Here is a 23041-nt window from a genome sequence, read left to right on the forward strand (position 1 = left end):
GAAGTCAAGGCACAAGTTGGTTGAAGCACTTATCAGTCAGTGGGGGAATTATCTGAGCCTCAACAACAACACTAGTCTAGCGCTGCACCGGATTTATCATTGACGGTCAGGTCCTATTTTAGACCTGGTTTTAGCTGGTATTAACTGTGGTGCACCCTTCTAATTTTTCAGCGGACAGACTATTTTCCACCACCCATGCCTCTTTCCATGAGCCCATGCCCCTTTTGTTGGACAAGTGAGAAAAACACCAAAAATTGATCTAAAAGCTTTGGTTAAAGCTGACATCTGAAATAGGGGGGTGGTGCATTGATGAATTCCCCCATTATGTTTTGATTCAAATCATAAAGAGACAGTAAACACAAGCCAGGAAATTGCTTTACACCCATTTTCTTTAAAGAAAATCTTTCAAAATAATTTAGACCCCCAGGCCACCTCCATCCTGCTATCCAGGGCAGTATTATTAACTTTATATATTATGCTCCATCACACATAGTATTGAAGAATATCATTGTCACACTGTAGCAATGCTGGATAATCGATTGTTAGTGGAATGTAGGTCTAAATCATCCAAATCCAGGAAACACCACTAGGGGAATTGCAGCTAACTACCTTATCACCATACCATAAGTGAATGCATAACAGGTTCCCAAACACAAGAGAACTCTCTTAAAATAGGGAAATGCTTTCTTCCTTTTAAAACCATAATATATTTTAAAAAGGACACAAGTCCAAAGTATTTGTAAATTAGCATCCCTGCATGGCAAATTCAGAGATGTGCACGCCTAAACTTTAGGTTTGGTGTCCTCCGTTCCGTAGCTATGCCTTACCCCGATTTTTTGCTTGATGGACTGTAGAGGTATTATACCCAAAAATGCATGTGACCCCATCTTAGTCACTACATTTTCAGTTAAAGTGCACCCCTAATAATGCAAATTAGTCTGAAGTGCTTACACAGCGTTAACAGAGCACCTCAAGGCTTCGCCATCACTTCTGGCTGGATCCAGGAGTGACATATATCTGAAAGAGGAAGGAAGAGAGAAGTCACTGGGTGTTGGTAGTGTAGCAGAGGATGTTATTGTTGTTGAGCCGGAGCCTGAGGTGCTCTCTAGAGATGAGCGAGCACTAAAATGCTCGGGTGCTCGTTATTCAATACGAGCTTTTCCCGATGCTCGGGTGCTCGTATCGAATAACGAACCCCATTAAAGTCAATGGGAGACCCGAGCATTTTTTTAGTAAAAGAGAACATTAAAAGAACAGTGCATAATAAAATATCCCAGATGTTTACTGATGTTTTGCTTGTAAGAACACATTGAAATAACACTATTCTTCACTTTCCAGGTGTTCGCGCGTGTCTCCCGCTAAGTTAGGAGATGTTCAGAACATCTGGAATGTGAAGAATAGTGTTCTTTCAATGTGTTCTGCACTTAAATGTTCGTGTTTTCACAGTTTTTAATGTTTTAATTCTATTCTTCACTTTGCAGCTGTGCGCGCGTATGTAATAAAAATACTGTTCTTCACTTAATTTAATGCTCGATCTCGAGCCGGCGAGATACTCGTCCGAGTAACGAGCCGGTCCGAGTATGCTAATACTCGACCGAGCAGTATACTCGGACGAGTATACTCGCTCATCTCTAGTGCTCTCCTAACACCCACAAAGAACTTCAGCTTAATTTGCATATTTCTAAAGTGTAGTTTTAGCATGGAAAGGAACTGCTGGAGAATAATAAAACAAAGTATAGGCGGCATGTCTGGAAATAGCACTACGTAACATAGCAGTGTGGTGGTAGATTCCCACTAAAATGTTAGATCCTTTTTAAAAGGCGTCTACCAGCTCTTAAATCTTGACAGAAGTTAAACCAGCATTGTGCCAGGCTCTTTATAATCCTTCCTTTCCCTATAATCCACATTTCCCTTTTCTCAGTGATTTCATAGTTAAAATAAAATTCTGCTTCCCCTGGTACACCATAGAGTAAATTTACATAAAGATAAAAAAAAAAAATTTCTCTAAAATCACAGGTCACTGGGAAACAAATAAGGTATGTCTGAAAAGCTGTTAAAGACCCATAGACAATGCTGATTTTACTTAAATAGAACCTGTCATTTAAATTAAACCCCACAAAATGAATACTTAATTAAAAACAATCATTAAAAATCATTGCCCTTACCCCTAAATGGTTCCTTTCCATGGCCGTAATGTAAAAAAACAGTTTCTAAACTTCTATGTAACTCACCTGATGTCAGTCAAATCACACTAAGTGAATATATAAGTCGTGTATATTAAATTTTACTTTCACTGCTCTGCCTCCGTGTCCTGATTGACAGCTCTTACATGCCGCTGTGTGGAACATTGAGAGAGAGCTCTGTTAAAGGGAACCTGTCACCAGGAGACCCATTTTTAGCACTCCCCCAGTCCCTACAGAGCATGGTACATACACTGCCAAAGTGTTTTTGTATTAAAAATTGGTTTTACAGAAAAAAAGATATGTTATATTGTACCTTTCATTAGCATCTGCTGTGTGACTAGGCAGTTGCCCACTGGGAGGGGCTGGAAAGGAGCAGTTTCCCCCCCACCCTTGGGGAACAGCTACTCCATGTGACCTTTTCAAATATATGAAAACACCCATCACTTGGCTTAGTGACGCCCCCTGCTCCTCTACAGCCAATCCCGAGTGTGGGGAGTTATTCATATATTTGAAAAGGTCACATCTTTCCCAAGGGTGGGGGGGAAACTGCTCCTTTCCAGCCCCTCCTATTGGGCAACTGCCTAGTCACACAGCAGATGCTAATGAAAGGTACAATATAACATATCTTTTTTTCTGTAAAACCTATTTTTTATACAAAAACACTTTGGCAGTGTATGTACTATGCTCTGTGGGGACTGGGGGAGTGCTAAAAATGGCTCTCCTGGTGACAGGTTCCCTTTAAAATCATTGGGCACTTCATGCCATGTGACCAGGGTGATGCCATCTAAGGTGCTATACCTAGTTATATTTGCAATGTCTACCCCATAAAGCTAAATTTACTTTCTTATTTTGTCTCATGCAGAAAATTTGAAATGGGAGTTAAACTATAAGAAAACAAAATCCTATAAAAATAACTTTCTGACATTGACTTTTGTGATGTGGAAATAACAGTAGACATTCTATGTACTATGTTAGTATGCCTTAAGATAACCACCTTTCTTTTTCTCTTTTATCCAGTCTGTATACGGTGTATCAGAGGACTCACAGTCACAAAGTCCTGTGCATATGGCTTCCCATGTGATTAGGAAAACAACAAAAGATGACTTGAAAAGACAGGTTAGTGCATCACCTAAATGGATCATCCTCAAAGGGTTTTGTCATAGAAACTATTAGCCCACGTCAGCAGGATCCCCACCACTGTGACCTCATAAGGTCGGGGTCCTAAGTTCCTCATTCCTGTGCACTGCATAATTGTGAAGCAGAGTTTATAAAACTGCTCTAAAAAGTAAAAAAAAAGGTGCAAATGCATTTTTCCCCAATTTTACCACATTTGGATTTTTTTTTCCTTCCTCCCAGTACATGGCATATAATATCCAATAGCACCAATAGTGCAAAAATAAAATGTGGTGAGTGAAAAATGGAAACACATCAAGAAAAAAGGGTCAAGTCATTAAGGGGTTAATGGCTCTAACTTTTTTATTCTTTGGGCTAACAAAATTTGCTGCGTTTTATAAGGGAGACATACAGCATGCTTATTTTATAAGTTTTTACTGTTTCTGACTGTAATATATCATTATCCACAAAGAGACATTTTTAATTTCATTTTTACTTAATGTCCTGCAAAGGTCAGAATATTCCTTTGGGAACTTTTTTTTATTTAGTTTTTTTTACACTTTGATTTTCCTCTGTCCCTTCCCAATAACGAGTGAAAAGGATCATAGTAGCAGTAAAACTTGTCACTGAGGCACATGTGTCATATTTTCAGCTAGGCAAATTGTCAAATTTTTGCGACTTTTGTAGTTTTTGCACCATTTTTGCGACTCTGTTCTGTTTCATTTACGCCTAGTCTGCACCTTTGTGCAGTGTGCCTTATGTATCATTGTTTTCCAGATGTTCTGTGCAACATTTTGCCGTTTTTGCGCCATTTTTGCACCATTTTTGGCTCAATTCTGCACCTGGTCCAGGGTAGGTGCAAAGGAAGTTTTTTTTTTCATGGACCCGATTTTAACATGTAAATTGGAATTATTTCACATGCTTTAACATTTTGCACAGTATCCTCTTTTCAAAATTCTTAAATGTTTGCATTTTTTTTATTAGTTACTTCTATTTTGAAACTAATTACAACATCTGAGGAGAGGTGATTTGCCTTATTTCATTACTGTTAACATTTGTGTTTACAAAACACAATATAAACATCACATTAACACATGTGTTAACATAGCGTTTACTATGTGTTTTGTACATTCAAATGTTAACAGTAATGTAATTAGGAAAATCAACTCTCCTCAGCTGTTGTAATAAGTTTCAAAAGGCATCAAAAATGTAACATGTTAAATCCCAACAGTAGTGTCCACTCCTGTATATAACCCCCTCACATGGCTTGTGTCCTCTCCTGTATATAACCCCCTCACATGGCTTGTATCCTCTCCTGTATATAACCCCCTCACGTGGCTTGTGTCCACTCCTGTATATAACCCCCTCATGTGGCTTGTGTCCTCTCCTGTATATAACACCTCACATGGCTTGTGTCCTCTCCTGTATATAACCCCCTCACATGGCTTGTATCCTCTCCTGTATATAACCCCCTCACGTGGCTTGTGTCCACTCCTGTATATAACCCCCTCACATGGCTTGTGTCCTCTCCTGTATATAACCCCCTCACATAGCTTGTGTCCTCTCCTGTATATAACCCCTCACATGGCTTGTGTCCTCTCCTGTATATAACCCCTCACATGGCTTGTGTCCTCTCCTGTATATAACCCCCTCACGTGGCTTGTGTCCACTCCTGTATATAACTCCTCACATGGCTTATGTCCACTCCTGTATATAACCGCTCACGTGGCTTATATCCTCTCCTGTATATAACCCCCTCACGTGGCTTGTATCCTCTCCTGTATATAACCCCTCACATGGCTTGTGTCCTCTCCTGTATATAACCCCTCACATGGCTTGTGTCCTCTCCTGTATATAACCCCTCACATGGCTTGTGTCCTCTCCTGTATATAACCCCCTCACGTGGCTTGTGTCCACTCCTGTATATAACCCCCTCATGTGGCTTGTGTCCTCTCCTGTATATAACACCTCACATGGCTTGTGTCCTCTCCTGTATACAACCCCCTCACATGGCTTGTATCCTCTCCTGTATATAACCCCCTCACGTGGCTTGTGTCCACTCCTGTATATAACCCCCTCACATGGCTTGTGTCCTCTCCTGTATATAACCCCCTCACATAGCTTGTGTCCTCTCCTGTATATAACCCCTCACATGGCTTGTGTCCTCTCCTGTATATAACCCCTCACATGGCTTGTGTCCTCTCCTGTATATAACCCCCTCACGTGGCTTGTGTCCACTCCTGTATATAACTCCTCACATGGCTTATGTCCACTCCTGTATATAACCTCTCACGTGGCTTATATCCTCTCCTGTATATAACCCCCTCACGTGGCTTGTATCCTCTCCTGTATATAACCCCTCACATGGCTTGTGTCCTCTCCTGTATATAACCCCTCACATGGCTTGTGTCCTCTCCTGTATATAACCCCTCACATGGCTTGTGTCCTCTCCTGTATATAACCCCCTCACGTGGCTTGTATCCTCTCCTGTATATAACTCCTCACATGGCTTATGTCCACTCCTGTATATAACCTCTCACGTGGCTTGTATCCTCTCCTGTATATAACCCCTCACGTGGCTTGTATCCTCTCCTGTATATAACCCCCTCACATGGCTTATGTCCACTCCAGTATATAACCCCCTCACATGACTTGTGTCCTCTCCTGTATATATAACCCCTCACATGGCTTGTGTCCACTCCAGTATATAACCCCCTCACATGGCTTGTATCCTCTCCTGTATATAACTACTCACGTGGCTTGTGTCCTTGTGGATTTGAGACATTTGCAACAAAAAGCCTCAAAAAGAAGCCAAAATTTGCCCCTGCTAGGATAGGAAAAACTGAACATGTATCACAAGTAAAAAAAACAGGATCATACATAAGGTGCAAAAACTAGCCGCCAAAAGTCTCTAAAATTCACCTCAGAGAGACAAAACTATGGTACATGTGCCCCACTGTTTGGGATGTGCAGGGTCTAGACAGACCCAGTAGCAGTCTCCTTAAGCCGGCAGTTTTCTTGCCAATCTTGTGTTCAGTCACGTGATCAATGGGACCAATCTACTCTCTGCACAATACGATTGGTAGATGCAACTTCTATCTTCCCTACAAGGTCCCCTGCAAACGCCTACCGTAGGGGACCCAACAATCATCAGCCTTCTAAAACCTGCGTAAACGTGCTTTAGGGAAGCCGGACCATCCGCCATAAATCCTTAGTGGACATATTACATATTAAAGAAGATCAGAATTGCCTCCAAAGTCGATTGCCACAATGAGATTTGCATTATCTCCTGTGTTTAAAAGGGAATTTATGGAGAAGTTATCTGTGTTCATAATTCTTGAAACCCAAGGTATTGCAAATCTGGTTGTGGTGATCAATTTCTTAGACAAGTCCGATATTCTTTCATATACTACATGACTACCTCCCCATTGGGAAAACCTACCCTTGTTCTACTATGGCGTCGTTCAAGATGGCAGCCGTGTTCTGGACATAGCCTTACTTTACTTGCTCTAATCAAATATGTATTTTTTTTGAACTTTTGATTCATCCTTTAACATGAACTAATGTAAGTTTTCTTGTTTTTGTTTTTTTGTAGATAGATTTTCTGAATGTTCAGATAGATCGGCATTGTTTAAAGATGTCCAAAGTAGCTGACAGGTAAGTTTCTAAGTACAGGGTGTATTTTTACAAAAATTAGATGACATCATTTAAAATTATTACAAAATAGGAAAAGGGCACCATATATACTGCAGGAGATCTTTTACTATACACTATACACATTATAGACTGATATCACTGAGGAAACATTTCGTACTTTATTATTTAAAACCATTTAAAGGGGCTTTACATTCTGTTATTCAAATAAATGTGTGATACAATGGAGCACATTTACTTACCCCTGTCCCCGGAAAGTCTGTCCATCTAGATGCTTATGTATAATTTAATAGTCAATAACGTAAAGGACATATTTTTTTTGTTGTGTACAGCTTTATTGCTTATTCCGAACAATACATAGAGTACGATCCTTTCCTCACCCCGCCTGATCCTTCTAATCCATGGATAAGCGATGATACAACTTCCTGGGATTTAGAAATGAGGTAAATATTATGAATTTTCTGTATTTTCTATGTCTATGCAAGCTTTAATAAAATGTACATTGTAGATGCGACCCTCAAACTGCAGGTTCATCACCTAAAGTACAGGCGGTCCCCTACTTAAGAACACTGGACTTACATATGACCCCTAGTTACAAAGGGACCTCTGGATATTGGTAATTTGTTGTACTTTAGTCATAGGCTACAATGATCAGCTGTAACAGTCATCACAGGTGTCTGTAATGAAGCTTTATTGTTAATCCTGGTTCTTATGACAACCCAACATTTTTAAAATCCAATTGTCACAGAGACCAAAAAAGTTCTGTCTGGGATTACAATGATAAAATATACAGTTCCGACTTACATACAAATTCAACTTAAGAACAAACCTACAGACCCTATCTTGTATGTAACCCGGGGACTGCCTGTACTTCTAGATTACACCCTAAGTGTTCAATGAGCTGCTCCTCCTCCATGGTCTGAGTGAAAGCTGAATTATTCAAAATAAAACTGCTGCAGCTGTCTCTTAGAGTAGAGGGGAGGGACTGTGTAGCAGTTCAATGCACATAGCACCTTAGAGTGGAAGAACTGCCCTCATAGCACTTAGATTGATTTGAAGTTTGTTTCCAATTATGCCTTGCTAGATTCCTGTTGTTACCAAACAAACACTTGGTTGAAAATCACCAAGTAAACTCAAGAGTAAATTCATTTTTAGTGCAATAGACATTTGCAACTCCTGCATAATGTTTTAACTATAGGAAGCATTGAAACTTTTAGTCATTTTAGTAATCATAATATAAATTTAATAAATGATAAAATATTTAATACAATTTTGTAGGTTTTCATATTCCAATTTCAATATGTGCTCGGACGAAAAGAAGTGAAGAGTTTTCTAGTTTCTGAATACAATGAGCACATTACACATTATAAGTCCAGGTAAGAAGCAGCACTCCATGATACGTGGATTTCCACGTATCACGGAGTGCTGCCTCTTACCTGGACATATATATATATATATATATATATATATATATATATATATATAATTTTTTATATATATTCTTTATTTCCTTTTTAATACAATTAATTGTCAGACATGGGCAATTAACATTTAAAAACAATCCACATGAATGGCAATCCCCCTAAATAACTCTCACAAATACAAACCATAAAAATACAAATATAAAACACTAAAACAAAAACAACACCAAAAAAAAAAAAAAAACATTTACATATATATTGTGTATTAAAGGAGTTGTCTAATTTATGGGGAAAAATTAAACCCATGGAAATCGGAAGAGATGAATAAAGGAATCATTACTCACCTGTCTATTCTCCTGGGGAACCAATGTTGACTCCCCATTCATCCTGTCTCTGTCTACAGTATACAGAATATGGGGCTATATATTATATTCTAAGTAGGAATCAGATTTAATCTGACAATGGGCCCCCTTACCTACTGAGCTCTTGTGCAGCTGCACAGGTTGCCCCATTGGTATGTCTGCCCCGACATACAGCATGTCACCCTTGTGGGTAGTCACTGGGCTCAGTAGTCACATGCCATTACTGGAATTGTATCTCTGTGATGGGAATAATGATGCTTTTCATATGGAATCCCCTGAGGAACAGACAGGTGCATTTTAATTTTGGATTTTAATTTATTAAAAGGAGTTTTCTTTTTAATAAAACACAAAAAAATCCTCTAAAATCTCAATGTCATTGCCACCTCTCAACTAGAAATAAACAAACAATGTAAAGTATTAGGATTTTACTGGACTGTTTTTTTATGCTTTCTAAAGCAAAGAGCCAACTCAGCAGCGTGTAAAGAGGTGGGGGTTCTGCCTGGATGAAATGCTTAAAGACCCAGTAGGGAGAGAACAGTTCCTTCGCTTTGTGGAATCAGAGTTCAGCTCTGAAAACCTCAGGTTAGTGAATTTATGTTATATGGACTCTACGTTACTTCCTATTCATATTTTGTTAGAAGTAGGGTAGCAAAATATTAAGAATAAAATACTTAGTCCTGATTGTGGATTTAAATAGAATTGATCCTGAAATTCTGCTTATTATTGTCTCCATTGCTCGGTCTATAAATGATCAGATGAATGACAGTGATGAGTAACAGATACAAGGTCCACGCTGACCATAGTAGTAACAGGCATGAGATATTGTAAAATACTTTTCATTATAGTATTATATGTGATAGGTTTCTGCAACTAAAGAAAACATCTACCAACAATTCACATCCCCGTCCACTAGATGGCAGTATTGTTTGTCCAGTCACACTAGTACTGCTCTAATATAAAATCATTATGTACATTAAAGGTTTTGGCTGGTTGTCCAAGATCTGAAGAAGCAACCTTTGCAAGAAGTACCGAAAAGGGTAGAGGAAATTTGGCAGGAGTTTCTGGCCCCCGGGGCGCAAAGTGCCATCAATTTAGACTCCCACAGCTTTGAGAAGACAAGCCAAAATGTTAAGGATCCTGGGAGGTACACTTTTGAAGATGCACAGGTATGAGGATGAAAAAGGTTTAATAATGAAATGAATATTAATAGCAGAAAAGAGGAATTAGTTTGAGAGTTAACTGTTTCAGTGCACCCTGTGTCGTCATTGTCAGCATGGAAGGTATTAGAAAGCTTTAATAGACCTGTGAAAAAAAATTGGGTCCTCGGTAGACAATGCACGCCCATCCAAATTTGAATAATTTAAACAACTCACTTGATTTTAATAGAAGCACAGAAGCTCTCCCACTTACCTAGTAGTGACTGCAGGCACCTCACCATCCCGCTAGTGACTGCATGCCCCTCACCATCCCACTAGTGACTGCATGCCCCTCACCATCCACTAGTGACTACATGCCCCTCACCATCCCGCTAGTGAATGAATGCCGATCACCATCCCGGTAGTAACTGCAGGCCCCTCACCATCCCACTAGTGACAGCATACCCATCATCATCCTGGTAGTGACTGCAGGCGCATTACTTCTCCTCTAGCGATTTTAGGCACCTCACTTTTGTAGCAGTGACCTCAGGTCCTTCACTTTCCCCTGTAGTGACTGCAAGCCCCTCACTTCCCCCTGTTGTGACTGTAGGCCCCTCACTTCCCCCCTAGTGATTTTATGCCCCTCACTTCCCCCCTATTGATTGTATGCCCCTCACGTCCCCCTTGTAGTGACTGTAGGCCCCTCACTTCCCCTCTAGTGATTGTAGGACCCTCACTTCCCCCTGTAGAGACTATAAACCCCTCACTTCCCTAGTAGTGAGTGCAAGTCGCTCCCTGTCCCTGTAGTGACTGCAGGCCCCTCACTTCCCCCCTAGTGATTGTATGCCCCTCACTTCCCCCTGTAGTGACTGTAGGCCCCTCACTTCCCCCTAGTGATTGTATGCCCCTCACGTCCCCCTCTAGTGATTGTAGGTCCCTCACTTCCCTTCTAGTGATTACAGGCTCCTCACTTCCTCTCTAGTGATTGTAGGCACCTCACCCCCCCCCCCCCCCCTTGTAGTGACTGTAGGCCCCTCACTTCCCTTCTAGTGATTGTATGCCCCTCACTTTCCCTCTAGTGATTCTAGACCCCTCACTTCCCCTCTAGTGATTGTAGGCCCCTCATGTCCCCTTTTAGTGATTGTAGGCCCCTCACTTCCCCTCTAGTAATTGTAGGTTGATCGCTTCCCTTGTAGTGATTGTAGGTCCCTCACTTCCCCTCTATTGATTGAAGGTCCCTCACTTCCCCTCTAGTGATTGTAGTTCCCTCACTTCCCCTCTAGTGATTGTAGGTCCCTCACTTCCCCTCTAGTGAATGTAGGTCCCTCTGTTCCTCTGTTCCCCACTAGTGATTGTAGGCCCCTCACTTCCCCTATAGCGATTGTTGGTCCCCCGCTTCCCTTGTAGTGATTGTAGGTCCCTCACTTCCCCTCTAGTGATTTTAGGTCCCCCACTTCCTCCCTAATGACTGCAGGCCCCTCACTTCCCCTCTAGTGATTGTAGGTCCCTCATCTCCCCCTGTAGTGACTGTAGGCCCCATACTTCCACATTACTCATTGCAGTCCTCCTTCCCTCCCCAGTAGCAGTTGCAGGTTTCCCTAGTAATAGTGATCTCATTCATATGGCACGGCCCCAAATCTAGTCTGCAGGAATCTTGTTATTTTTCTAATTGTCATAATGAGGTCCCAGTAATTGGCAGTGCCTTATATACAGTCAGGGGTGACTGTATCCTCTATGTATGTCAGAGAAGAGCATGTATGCATCAGTCTGAGCAGTTCTCTGTGGACTTAACCTAAACTTCTGTATTACATTGCAGGAACACATCTACAAACTCATGAAGAGTGATAGTTATGCACGGTTCTTGCGTTCCAATGCCTACCAGGATTTACTGATGATGAAAAAGAAGGTAGAGTTTGGGGTGAACATGCTTGCATCCACTGCATTACCGATTCTGGCCTGCTGCTTGCTACTAGTGTGGAAATGAGAACCGTGTTTCCTTGTCTGTACTCATCTTCTTTGCACGAGGACTAAATGTCATCTCCTTCCCAGCTACTTAACATAATACAGTAAAATGCTCTATGCAGAGGTGATAGTAACATGGGTGATGCGGCCTGCAATACAATGGAAAGTTAGATCAAGGCTTTGCTCCATGTTCACACTGATATAACTTACCATGCGTCATTATGTCCCTGTGAAAGAAGTTCTTCTATGTATAGCTCCGGTCAGTGGCGCAACTAGAAGCAGATGAGCCCCAGTGCAAAGTCTGTGCCAGGCCCCCAACTATAATGTATGGTTTATAGTGATAGTCTTCTCATATGGGAAAGTGACACAATAAGGGCCACTAAACCTCTTGGGCCCTGGTGCGACCGCAACCTCTGCACCCCCTCATGTTACACCCCTGGCTCCGGTTCTGAATAGTCTCGGGAGAAAGGATAACCAATTCTACCTCTGCTTGGGGTGTGTTGTAAGTTTAGGCTTCAGATTGATTTCAGTATATTGAGAACAGCATCTGCGTATCACCGGGATGTGCTGAGCTATATCCTCCAAGAAATCCATATCTGCCCACCACACCTAAAGAGTCTGTCAACTGAATACAGATTTCTAGGTGGTGGAATATACATCTTATTAAGATGTCACTGAGCCAGAAGAAGTGGTCCCTGCATAGGAAGGATACATCGACCTTAAAGAGAAGTTTTTTATCTAAAACCTGGCTCAAAAACCCCATGTTTTTCATGTAAGCCACTTCGATACAGAATGGGAATCAGAAATTTTTTTTGTGAAACAAAATATCCTTTCAATGCTTATTAGGGCCTCATTCATACAACCATTATGTCGGCCGTGATCTGTCCACAAAATTTGTGGCCAAATCATGGCCCCCGTAGAGGTCTATGGTACCCGGTCGAAGGTACACTCACCCTGGGTTATGGTCTGGGTGAGCACACATATGTGTGCAAGGGACATAAGGAAGATAGTCAGCATTGCTGACCCTTCCTGCTGGTATAGAGCTTCCAAATATAGGTAACAGATAGAACAGTTGCCATAATTCCAAATGTCTAGGATTCTTCCATCACCTTTCCTCTGGGTGGCAGCTATAGCTCAAAGAAGAGCTGTGGAGGTTAGGCAAGAAGCCGGCAGGTTGTTTTTGTACAATTTTCAGCAAAATCTCTGGTAAATGTCCTTAAATGTTTAATGGAAATAAACAGACAGGATCCTCTTTGCACCCTGATACAGGATCTGCCCTTGTAATATTTTTATACATTATCCTTTTTCTAAAAAAAATGTTTTAAAAATATGCTATTGTGCTGTGGAAGGGGGGGGGATATTATCGGTTGCCTAACCGGAGCGTGGAGGGGCTCTGGTGATGCATCCTGGAGCACTTGCAGCTCATCAGCATATATTTTTAAAACATCTTTTATAGGAAAAGGAGACTGTAAAAAATTACTACAAGGCCGATCCTAAATCAGATTCAGTGAGTGACAATGCTTTATAAGGTATGAGTCAGAGGGTAGATTTCTTTCAAAATCCTCCTTTTTCTTCAAGAGGAAGAAGAATAGTAATTTTACGCTCCGAACAGCCTCTATAATACCAGGTCACAAACCACCTCTGCTCTCACTATCCACGGTCTTTTCTAGCTTTAAACAGGGAAGGAGTCTTAGACACAATGTAACACCCAGCCATGGCTCCTATTCATCACCTAGACAGCAGATCCCGCATCGGAGAGCACATCTGTATCTGACAGGACATTAAAAATACGCCTGCTAGACAGATGAGCGTCTGGGAAGGGACGTGTGTCTGGGAATTAAGGCGTCAGGGGTTTTAGCAGCTGGGAAGACACAGAGCACAGAGGACATTATGCATTCAGGACCAGCGTGAAGCTTGAGCAAGATAACAGTTATAGCCAATAACCAAGCATCTAACCCTATAAACATGAAGGGATTTCATTACTGATCTCTGATACTACTGATTTCCGAACTGATAATGGTCCGATATAGTCAACAAAATAGGAAACCTGATAAGTTCACATGGCGGATTTAGGGTTAGGAATCTGCGTTAGGAAATCACAATCAAATTTTTGACACTTGGCCAAACAGTGGAAATAATCAGCGACTGTTCTCCCATTGGGATTAATAGAGGCGTAGTCAAGGTTGTTTTTTCTGCAGTTTTTTCTGCATCGTGTGAATTAGCTCATGCGGTCTAAAAAGGCCAAGAACAGTTCTGAAACAACGCTATGTTCCCACCTCATTTTTTGCCTTCCATTGTAAGGGAGGGCAGCAGAATATCTGACTGTATGCCCATACTATTGGATACATTCTCCAATTCAGCTCCTTTTCCATGGAAACAGGAGGAGGAGTTAGCACTGGCAACAGTTATCTCATTAAGGTAACACCGAGTTCAGCGTAAGCTCGGGATGGATGCCGTACAATGGTATCTCCCAAAGGCTATTATAACCTCCGCCAAATGTATAATTTTTTTACAGCATCTATCAGGAGTAAATGTCGCAGTCTACTACACTTCTACATCCTCTGTTTCCTGCAGTAGGCGACATATATTGGGCAGATGGAGGCCAAAAGCATGCCTCCACCTGCCAGTACAGTAGTATCCATATCCCAAAGGCAATTATGGCATTTAGCATTATAACATAAACAGAAAGCTATTTGAAAGCTATTCTTTTTTTTTCAGAAGTGAGTAGTGATGGTGAGGTTAATGATTAAAGGGGTCGTAATAGTAATTTTTGATATATGGCTGGGGTCTTTAAAAATTAAAAAGAACCTGTACTTGCCTCTCTCCCCACTCCCGTTCTCTCCTGCGGTACAGCCTATCACTGCCGGATTCTGTTTGTGTACAGAGGCCGGTGGTACCCATGTATACAACTTCTGTTTACATCCAAAGCCGGTAGTGACATGCGTATACAGCCATGGATCTGCTACTGCACTTAATTCATGCGGAGCACGGATGTATATGTGTGTCACTGCTGGCCTCTAAACATTTTTAAAGTCCACACCACCTCAGCCATATATCAAAAATTACTATTACGACCGGGTCCCGGTGCATGGAGAGGGCTCGCGGGCCGAGCCCTCTCCATAGCCGGTAAGTCTTTGCTGCATATTGCAGCAAAGGCTTACCGGTAACACCCGCGATCGGTGCTAGCACCGATCGCGGGTGTTTTCACCTCGATCGCCGCCGGCAATGCTGCCGGCGGCTTCAAAGAGATGCGGCCGCATGGGCGCCGCCATCTTGCCGTGGATCACTGCTCCCCGATGACGTCACGAGGAGAGGCGATCCGTCGCCATGGTAACCTCGGGTGTTCCGAATACCCGAGGCTACTTCGTTTTAACCCATGCATTACAATGTGCTAATTGCACATAATTGCACATAAAATCCACATATACTGCCATAGTGTAGTATGGCAGTATATGATAGGATCGATCAGACTACCTAGGGTTAGAGTACCCTAGCGAGTCTGAAAAATAGTAAAAGTAAAAATAAAAAAAAGTTTAAAAAAAAAATTATAATAAAAAAACCTAAAAATTCAAATCACCCCCCTTTCCCTAGAACTGATATAAAAATAAATAAACAGTAAAAATCATAAACACATTAGGTATCGCCGCGTCCGATCTATCAAAATATGATAATGTTTTTTCACTACGTTTAACACCGTAACGGAAAATAGCGTCCAAAGTCGAAAATGGCATTTTTTTGCCATTTTGAAAAATATAAAAAAATTTATAAAAAGTGATCAAAAGGTCACACAGTCCCAAAAATTATAGTAATGAAAACGCCATCAAAATTCACAAAAAATGACACCACCCACAGCTCCGTACACCAAAGTATGAAAAAGTTATTGGCCCCAGAAGATGGCAAAATAAAAAAAATATATTTTGTACAGGAGGTTTTAATTTTTTTAAATGTATGAAAACATTATAAAACCTATACAAATTTGGTATCCACATGATCGTACCGACCCAAAGAATAAAGTAGACATGTCATTTGGGCCGCAGAGTGAAAGCTGTAAAATCCAAGCCCACAAGAAAACGTCACAAATGTGGTTTTTCACCATTTTCACTGCATTTGGAATTTTTTTCCCGCTTCCCAGTACACGTCATAGAATATTAAATACTGTCACTATGAAGTGCAATTTGTTACGCAGAAAATAAGCCATAACACAGCTCTTTATGTGGAAAAATAAAAAAGTTATAGATTTTTGAAGTTGGTGAGTGAAAAATAGAAGTGAAAAAACTAAAAAAGGCCAAGTCGTTAAGGGGTTAATCATTAACCTCACTACCTCACCATCACTAATTCCTAGACAACCCGTTAATGATGATTGAGCTCTTTGAGGAGATTGGTAATTAGACACTTTATCAGGTTCCTTTATCTTGCAGCTGTCAGTGGACACAGAATTAAAAAGCTGATATACACAAACTGCAAATGTAATGATTATTGCTCCAAGTGGGGCAAATCTGTGTTCAGGACAGCAGGGAAGACGCTTATACAAGACTTGGCTTCTGCGTTGTAGGTTTACAATTATTATACAGAAATTAAGAGTTAAATTATACTTCCCCTCCCACTTATGTGTTATCACCTCCTACAACTCTCACACTGTTCCTGAAATTCCAGGCAATTTTTATTATATGTCTAAGATGGGATTTGGACTGCTGGTGTTAGTGGTAGAAACATAGCCTGGCAAGCCATATTAATATTGTCTGAAATATTACAGACGTCTCAGGGAGGTGTCAGGAGGTGACTGTCTCCAGACACTAAAGGGAGGGAGAATATCTCTTCCTGTGTTGTAGAGAATCTTTGTTGTCGAGAAAGAACTGGCAAAAAAGTAAATGTAAAAAATTGCAATACCAATAAGAAATTCCACCAGATAATGGGGGAAATTTAACATGCCGTCTCTGCTAGTTTTCCAATGTTTGTGTTGGTTTTCCACCCCCCAGGGTGACAGAGAAGCTATGACCGACCTTCTTTAACATATTCTCTGCCCAAAAACTTGCTATGGCCAGGTCTAACCTGGTGGAGAGCAGTGGAGCACATGTTCAGATGCTCTTAGTATATTCCACATGTGTGAGCACTGATGAATAGGAAGGGCTGAAGCAGGACATAAATGACTCATCCTGCTCCTTCCCCTCTTCCTGTCTCTGTTAGTGTGGACTGTGAGGAGAGGTACAGTGGGTGATGCCATAAGGAAGTCCTAGAGCAGTGAGAGAGGAAGCTGTGTATATACGGTACGCAGAGGGTGGCATGGCAAGAACAGGGAAAAGAGGCAGAGGAGACATGTCTAATAGGACAGATTTATTGAAATGTGGTCAACCCCTTTAATGGGGCATTCCCACTTTGGAAAATTAATGTTATTGTTTGTATGATGAAAAATGGTACAATTTTCCAATGTACTTTCTGTATCAATTCCTCTTGGTTATCTAGATCTCTGCTTGCTGTCCTTCTATAGAAAGCTTTGACTGTTTGCTTCCAGTGGACAGAAATCTGACCATGGTCACACAGGTGCACGGCTCATTATAACTTACAGCTCTGATTACTGTCTGTGATATAATGAGCCGTGCACCTTTGTGACCATGGTCAGATTACGGTACTATCCACTGGAAGTAAACAGTGAAGCTTTTTATAGAATGACGGCAGGCAGAGATTCACAAAACCACAAGGAATTGTTACAGAAAGTACATTGAAAAATTGTACCATTTTTCATCATCCAAACAATAACTTTAATTTTCCGAAGTCGGAATCCCCCTTTAAGATGGGCCAAATTTCCTTTAAGGTTTTTGCCAATTACATGACTTGGCAGATTACATTATGTGACTTTATATGACTTTATCTTACACAGTACATACCCTGTTTCCACGAAAATAAGACAGTGTCTTATAATTTTTGCTCCTAAAGAGGCACTAGGTCTTATTTTCAGGGGATGTTTTATTTTTCCATGAACAAGAATTTACATTTATCGTTGAACAAAAAATCTACTTCTCTTTATAACTCTCCAAACTCTGAATTTCATGCTTTATTTCTTGTGACTCCATTTCTATTAGAATCATTGGCCCCAATCTCTTATGTTTAGTAAAAGAACTTTCCATAAATGACCCCTTCTTATCACAGCAGCCGGTGATTTACTTCCATGAATTCTTCCCCATGTCACAACCTTCTAAAAGATTTACTAATACTGATGTACGCCATGGGGGGAACTGCTGCAATGACTGCCGCTAGGTCTTATTTTCAGGGGAGGCCTTATATTTCTAAGCCTGAACAACAACAACAACATTGTCTTATTTTCGGGGGATGTCTTATTTTAGGGGAAACAGGGTAGTAAGTACAGATGTATGTATTATTGCTGAGCTGTTTAAAAGGGATTATATGACCAGCATTACCACACCACTTTCATTACTGAAAATGTAGTATAGGACCCACAAATAATAATTATGAAACAAATTCCCACTGACTCATTCTCCATGTATTTCAATGGAAAGGGGGTTGGTTGCATTTGTATGTTGTCCCATGTCAACTAAACTGTTTTGGGATTGTGGTAGGCAGAAATTGGTGGAACCCCATTCCCCCGATAAATGGCATTCATGTCATCGCACTCAGTAGCCACAAATACTGCATAGACAGGCAGATTTACTGCAAAACTTTAATGTTGTATGTTGTGGAAGTGAAACAGCACAAAACATTCGACAATCAATACCTTACTAGCTACATGTAAACTTGTTTTTCACTGCATTATGGCTGTTACATGTGAACCCACCCTAAAAAAAAAACTGACATGCTTTTGGGGGATTCCCAGAAGCACAGCAAATGAACTGTGCCATGCTCGGCATATGCAGGGGCAGCTGGGGGGCGGTGGTCTACCCCTTCCCTAAGGGCTGGCACATAAATAAGTGTTCTATATTATTTACTTTGAGGCTGTTTGCACTATACATTTCTTATTCTCTAACTTTGCTCTATGGCCAAACATCACTGCATCAATCTTACCTGCTTCCAGCGATATCAGCACATATTAAACTCTGCTGGTCTATGTGCATGTTTGTCAGCTGCTTGGATGTCACGTATTAATTGTATTAGCCTCCATTAATAACGTTTGGTACTTTTTGTGGCTGCCTTTCTGTGGTACTTTATAACTCATACATAGTGATAATGTGTGCAGTTTACTCATCTCGATTGACAGTCTATTTCTATTTCATCATAGAAAATGTTTTGTTCGTGAAATATTACTGAGCAAACATTATCCCTTTTTGTAGGCATGAAATAAAACGGCGATGATTACACAGCATTTGCTTCTTAGGGATAAAAATATTTAAGAAATAAATGACAAAAATATTTTTCAAAAATCAGTTCAGTATTTTAAAGCTTAGTGTGTATTAATTTTCTTTATATTATAAATAATGCAATGAATAAAATTGTATATTAAATCATTCATATAATTGAAATAGTTCTAAAAATTTACTTGAATGACAATATACCGTATTTTTCGGACTATAAGGCGCACCGGATTATAAGGCGCACCATCAATAAATGCCTGCTAAAACGTCTAGTTTCATATATAAGCCACACTGGACTATAAGGCGCACCTTTGATTTCTGAGAAAATAAAAGGATTTTTTGTGCGCCTTATAGTCCGAAAAATACAGTAGCCATGTACAGACTTGTGCTTGTTGGGTTTTTATAAAGGTGGGTGGTCACTTTCATTTTTAGTATAAGTAACGGATGGGCACTCCCACAAGGAGATTATGGAAGCCATTCCATTATATATTTAAATGTCTCCTCCAAAGTGGCAAAAAAATGTGTAGAAAAAAATTATAATTGCTCTATTAAAATTCATTTTCAATAAATAAATGGATAAATAAAAATATTTTGCAAACAATAATTCCATTACCAAAAAAAGAGCTTAATTAAATGGCAATATCTAACGTCTCGAGAAAAAGAAGTCCACCTGTTCTTTTATTCTAAGGCTTAACATATAAAATGTGGTCAGAGTCTTTGAAAGTCTTAGAACTAGGTATATACAACCTCAGATGAATAATTCACAACAGATTACACTTTAAGAAAATTAAAGCTAAAACAGAAAAGCTGTGTGTGGGAAAAACCACCACCTTTACTTTCTCTATGACTTTATCAGTCTTGCACATTGTTGTGGATAAGTCTGTCTGGGAAGTAATAAGACTCCTTATGGAGAATTTGCCATTTAAGGCCACCTCTACAGGCCTGTGGAGACTTATAGCCATTGATTCTTCACTGGGGGATTCTGGGAAATTGGCAAATAAGTTTTCAAGTATGAGAGAAGCAAAATATTGTCTCTTAAAGAGGACCTGTCACCCAAATTTTCGGCACTAGTGCTTGAACAAATGCCGAACAAATGCAGGGTACAATGTAATCATCGGACCGCTCGCAAAGCGGTCCGATGTATTCATGAGTCACTACCGGCCTATGGAGCGAGCAGGGCGGTCCAGGGAAGAGGCAGCACCTCGGACCGCCCTGCTCGCTCCATAGGCCGGCAGTGACTGCCGTGCGTCAGGCGGCAGTCACCGCCCCTAGCCACGCCCCAACCCCTCATGAATACATCGGACAGCTTTGCGAGCTGTCTGACAATTACACTTTACCCCGCCGCAGTGTTTGATAGCGTTACCGGAGGTTTCCAGTAACACTATCACTCTAACACTGCGGTGTTTGTTCAAGCACTAGGAGCTGCTTACTTTAGTAAACAGCTCCTAGTGCCTAAAATTTGGGTGACAGGTCCTCTTTAATTATCTTGTAAGGCAGGCACCTTAACATCAAGACTGACTTTTTCAGAAAACCTTATAACATTATGTGGGATAAAAGCAAAACTAGTGTATCTATTCCATATGGAACAGATTCCCAAGTGTTGTGATGTAATTCCATGCTCGTTTTTGAGGGATTTTGTCCTACTCTTCTTTACAAATTTGCTTTTGTCCAGTGAGGTTTGTGGATACATGTACAGCTCACTTAACCCCCACCCACCCACCTCTGTGCTTACCAGTTTGGGACAGGTATTTGTGCTGTGCATTATGGCTAAATATGTCAATTTTGGCCTCAATTGCCTCTAAGACATTGGGCCAGATTTAATATTGCGAGGCAAACTGCACTCAACATAAATGTGGCGGACGGTGCGAGTACACACCGAAACGCCTGTTTCTGTGCTCGGGATTGTGTCCCAGCATGCATAGTGCAGCCTCAACACAATACTAGTGCAAACACTTCATAAATACATGTGAAACCAGTTTTCACATTTGCACACGTATTTATTTGCAGTCTACGCCAGAATTCTGGTGCAGTCTGCATAGTAAATTTGGCCCACTGTTCCAGAGACTTTACATTTTTTGGAAATAGCCTGGAAATAGTCAGCAACAATTGCTTGTCTAAGATTATTGCTGATCCTTGCTGATGTCTTTCCCACATTGTATAAACACATGCAGGAATACTTCAGTCCAACAAACTTCTGCTTTTATACAGGGAGTCATACTTGCTGATGATCAATTAGTGAAGGGCATTCCTTAGTTCCTAATGTTTTCTACTTTTTCACACACATTATTTTTTACAATGTTTGGTGGTGTTCATCTGAGGCTGTATTTAAGACCTTCTAGGTAAAACCATATGTAAAACCGTAGGGCGTACTTTCTTTTTTTAAGACTGTCATCAAATAACAATATCATAACGGACAATATATATATATATATATATAATATACACTTAATAAGTAAATAATAAAGTTTAATGCAACAACCATCTAGTAAATATGTACTTTTCCCCAAAAGTATTTAGCAAAATAGAGCAAATGAAACCACATTATTCATTGCTTTGGCAAACAGTTTTTAATGCTTCAATTGTTAAATATTTCTTTTTTACTTAATTATTTATTCATTAAATTTTTCACTCTTCTGACATCTGCTAGCCTAGCAAGTGCTCACTGCTAAAGGTTGAAGGTTTTTTTTTTCCTGTATTTTTTCTTTCCCAATCCCTTTTTTGTTTTTTTAAGACTGAAAATGAGCAAGGTCGTAGAACCTCCCTAGAAAAGTTCACTCGCAGTGTGGTAAGTTCTGGTGCAGTGATCACTTTGCCTTTTTGCACACTAAAGAGTTGTGACTTCTTAAGTCAGTTTATATTGTTGCTTGCAGATTTGTGATGTTATATGTTCTGTGATTTCACACATATTGCTTATATGTTGGAGTGCTTTGCTGTGCTAAATCTGTTTGCTTACACAGGCCTGCATCTTTATGAGCTCAGAGTAGATTGCTGACAGTAGACACTTAAATGCTCACACTAAGGCCTCATTCACACGGCCGTTGGGGGATGTATATACGGCAACGTATATATGTCCCCCATAGGCCGGCAATGGGCGCGCAGCAGTACGGTTCAGCACACGTCCGGCACTGTACCGTTCCGTAGCCGTGAAAAGATAGGACATATCCTATCTTTTCTCAGCAAGCATGTGCCATGTTCCTCTATGGAAAGGGGCGAGGGTGAGGAGCGCTCACCCCCTTCTCCTCTCCCCGCCACCGAAGTGGGCCTGCCGTGCTACAGTATGGCGGGCACACGTCAGTGTGAATTAAGCCTAAAGATCAAGCAGTAACTTCAAACTAAAAATGATGAAATGTGGAAGGAGATGTCATAAATATCAATGCACAGAGTGAGGCTAAAGGATTTATGATGCTTATATTTTTAGAGGTAAAGGACATCAAATTGTTGTACGTTGACATGTGCCCCCCCCCCCCACTTCCTGTCTTCTGGGCTTGGTTGTAACTGGCAACAATGCAACCTCTATAGAAATGCCACTGATGGTATGTGTACAGCGGATGTGCACTAATACAACATGTGTTACACAGACAATGGAGACAACACTAATGACCCTTGATGGCGGATGCTCATATTGACTGCTGTTGCAACCTATTGCTTGTATTATTCCCCCATCATTTTCAATAGCCCTCTGAAAATATGTCACAACTATGAGACAACTATGTTTCAGTGTCCTCTAAAGCCGTCTATTATAGTTTACCCGTTATACCAGTGCTTGACTTCGTACTGTTGTACCCAAAACTAAACTTGTTCCTCTTTCCTGAACTATGCTTGATTACCATAATGACTTTGCTACCTACCATGACCTTTGCCTAAACTTTGCCCAAACTTGCATGCATTAAGACTTGGCACATTGTGCGC

At 40.7% G+C, this 23041-nt stretch overlaps 1 protein-coding gene across 4 annotated transcripts in view; it reads left to right on the forward strand.

Annotated features, from left to right (window-relative positions):
* RGS6 (regulator of G protein signaling 6) overlaps nt 1-23041 on the forward strand; it is a 262469-nt gene that overhangs the window by 235021 nt on the left and 4407 nt on the right. For 3 of the 4 annotated variants that reach the window (XM_072115611.1, XM_072115612.1, XM_072115614.1), the window contains 7 exons: nt 3201-3299; nt 6892-6953; nt 7283-7393; nt 9190-9315; nt 9713-9899; nt 11686-11775; nt 21864-21917. In XM_072115611.1, the coding sequence (XP_071971712.1) occupies nt 3201-3299; nt 6892-6953; nt 7283-7393; nt 9190-9315; nt 9713-9899; nt 11686-11775; nt 21864-21917 (729 nt within the window). The remainder of the gene's footprint in view (nt 1-3200; nt 3300-6891; nt 6954-7282; nt 7394-9189; nt 9316-9712; nt 9900-11685; nt 11776-21863; nt 21918-23041) is intronic. The other variant, XM_072115613.1, reaches the window with a different exon arrangement.

The sequence above is a fragment of the Engystomops pustulosus genome, chromosome 7, assembly GCF_040894005.1.
Source record: "Engystomops pustulosus chromosome 7, aEngPut4.maternal, whole genome shotgun sequence".
Lineage (NCBI taxonomy): Eukaryota > Metazoa > Chordata > Amphibia > Anura > Leptodactylidae > Engystomops > Engystomops pustulosus.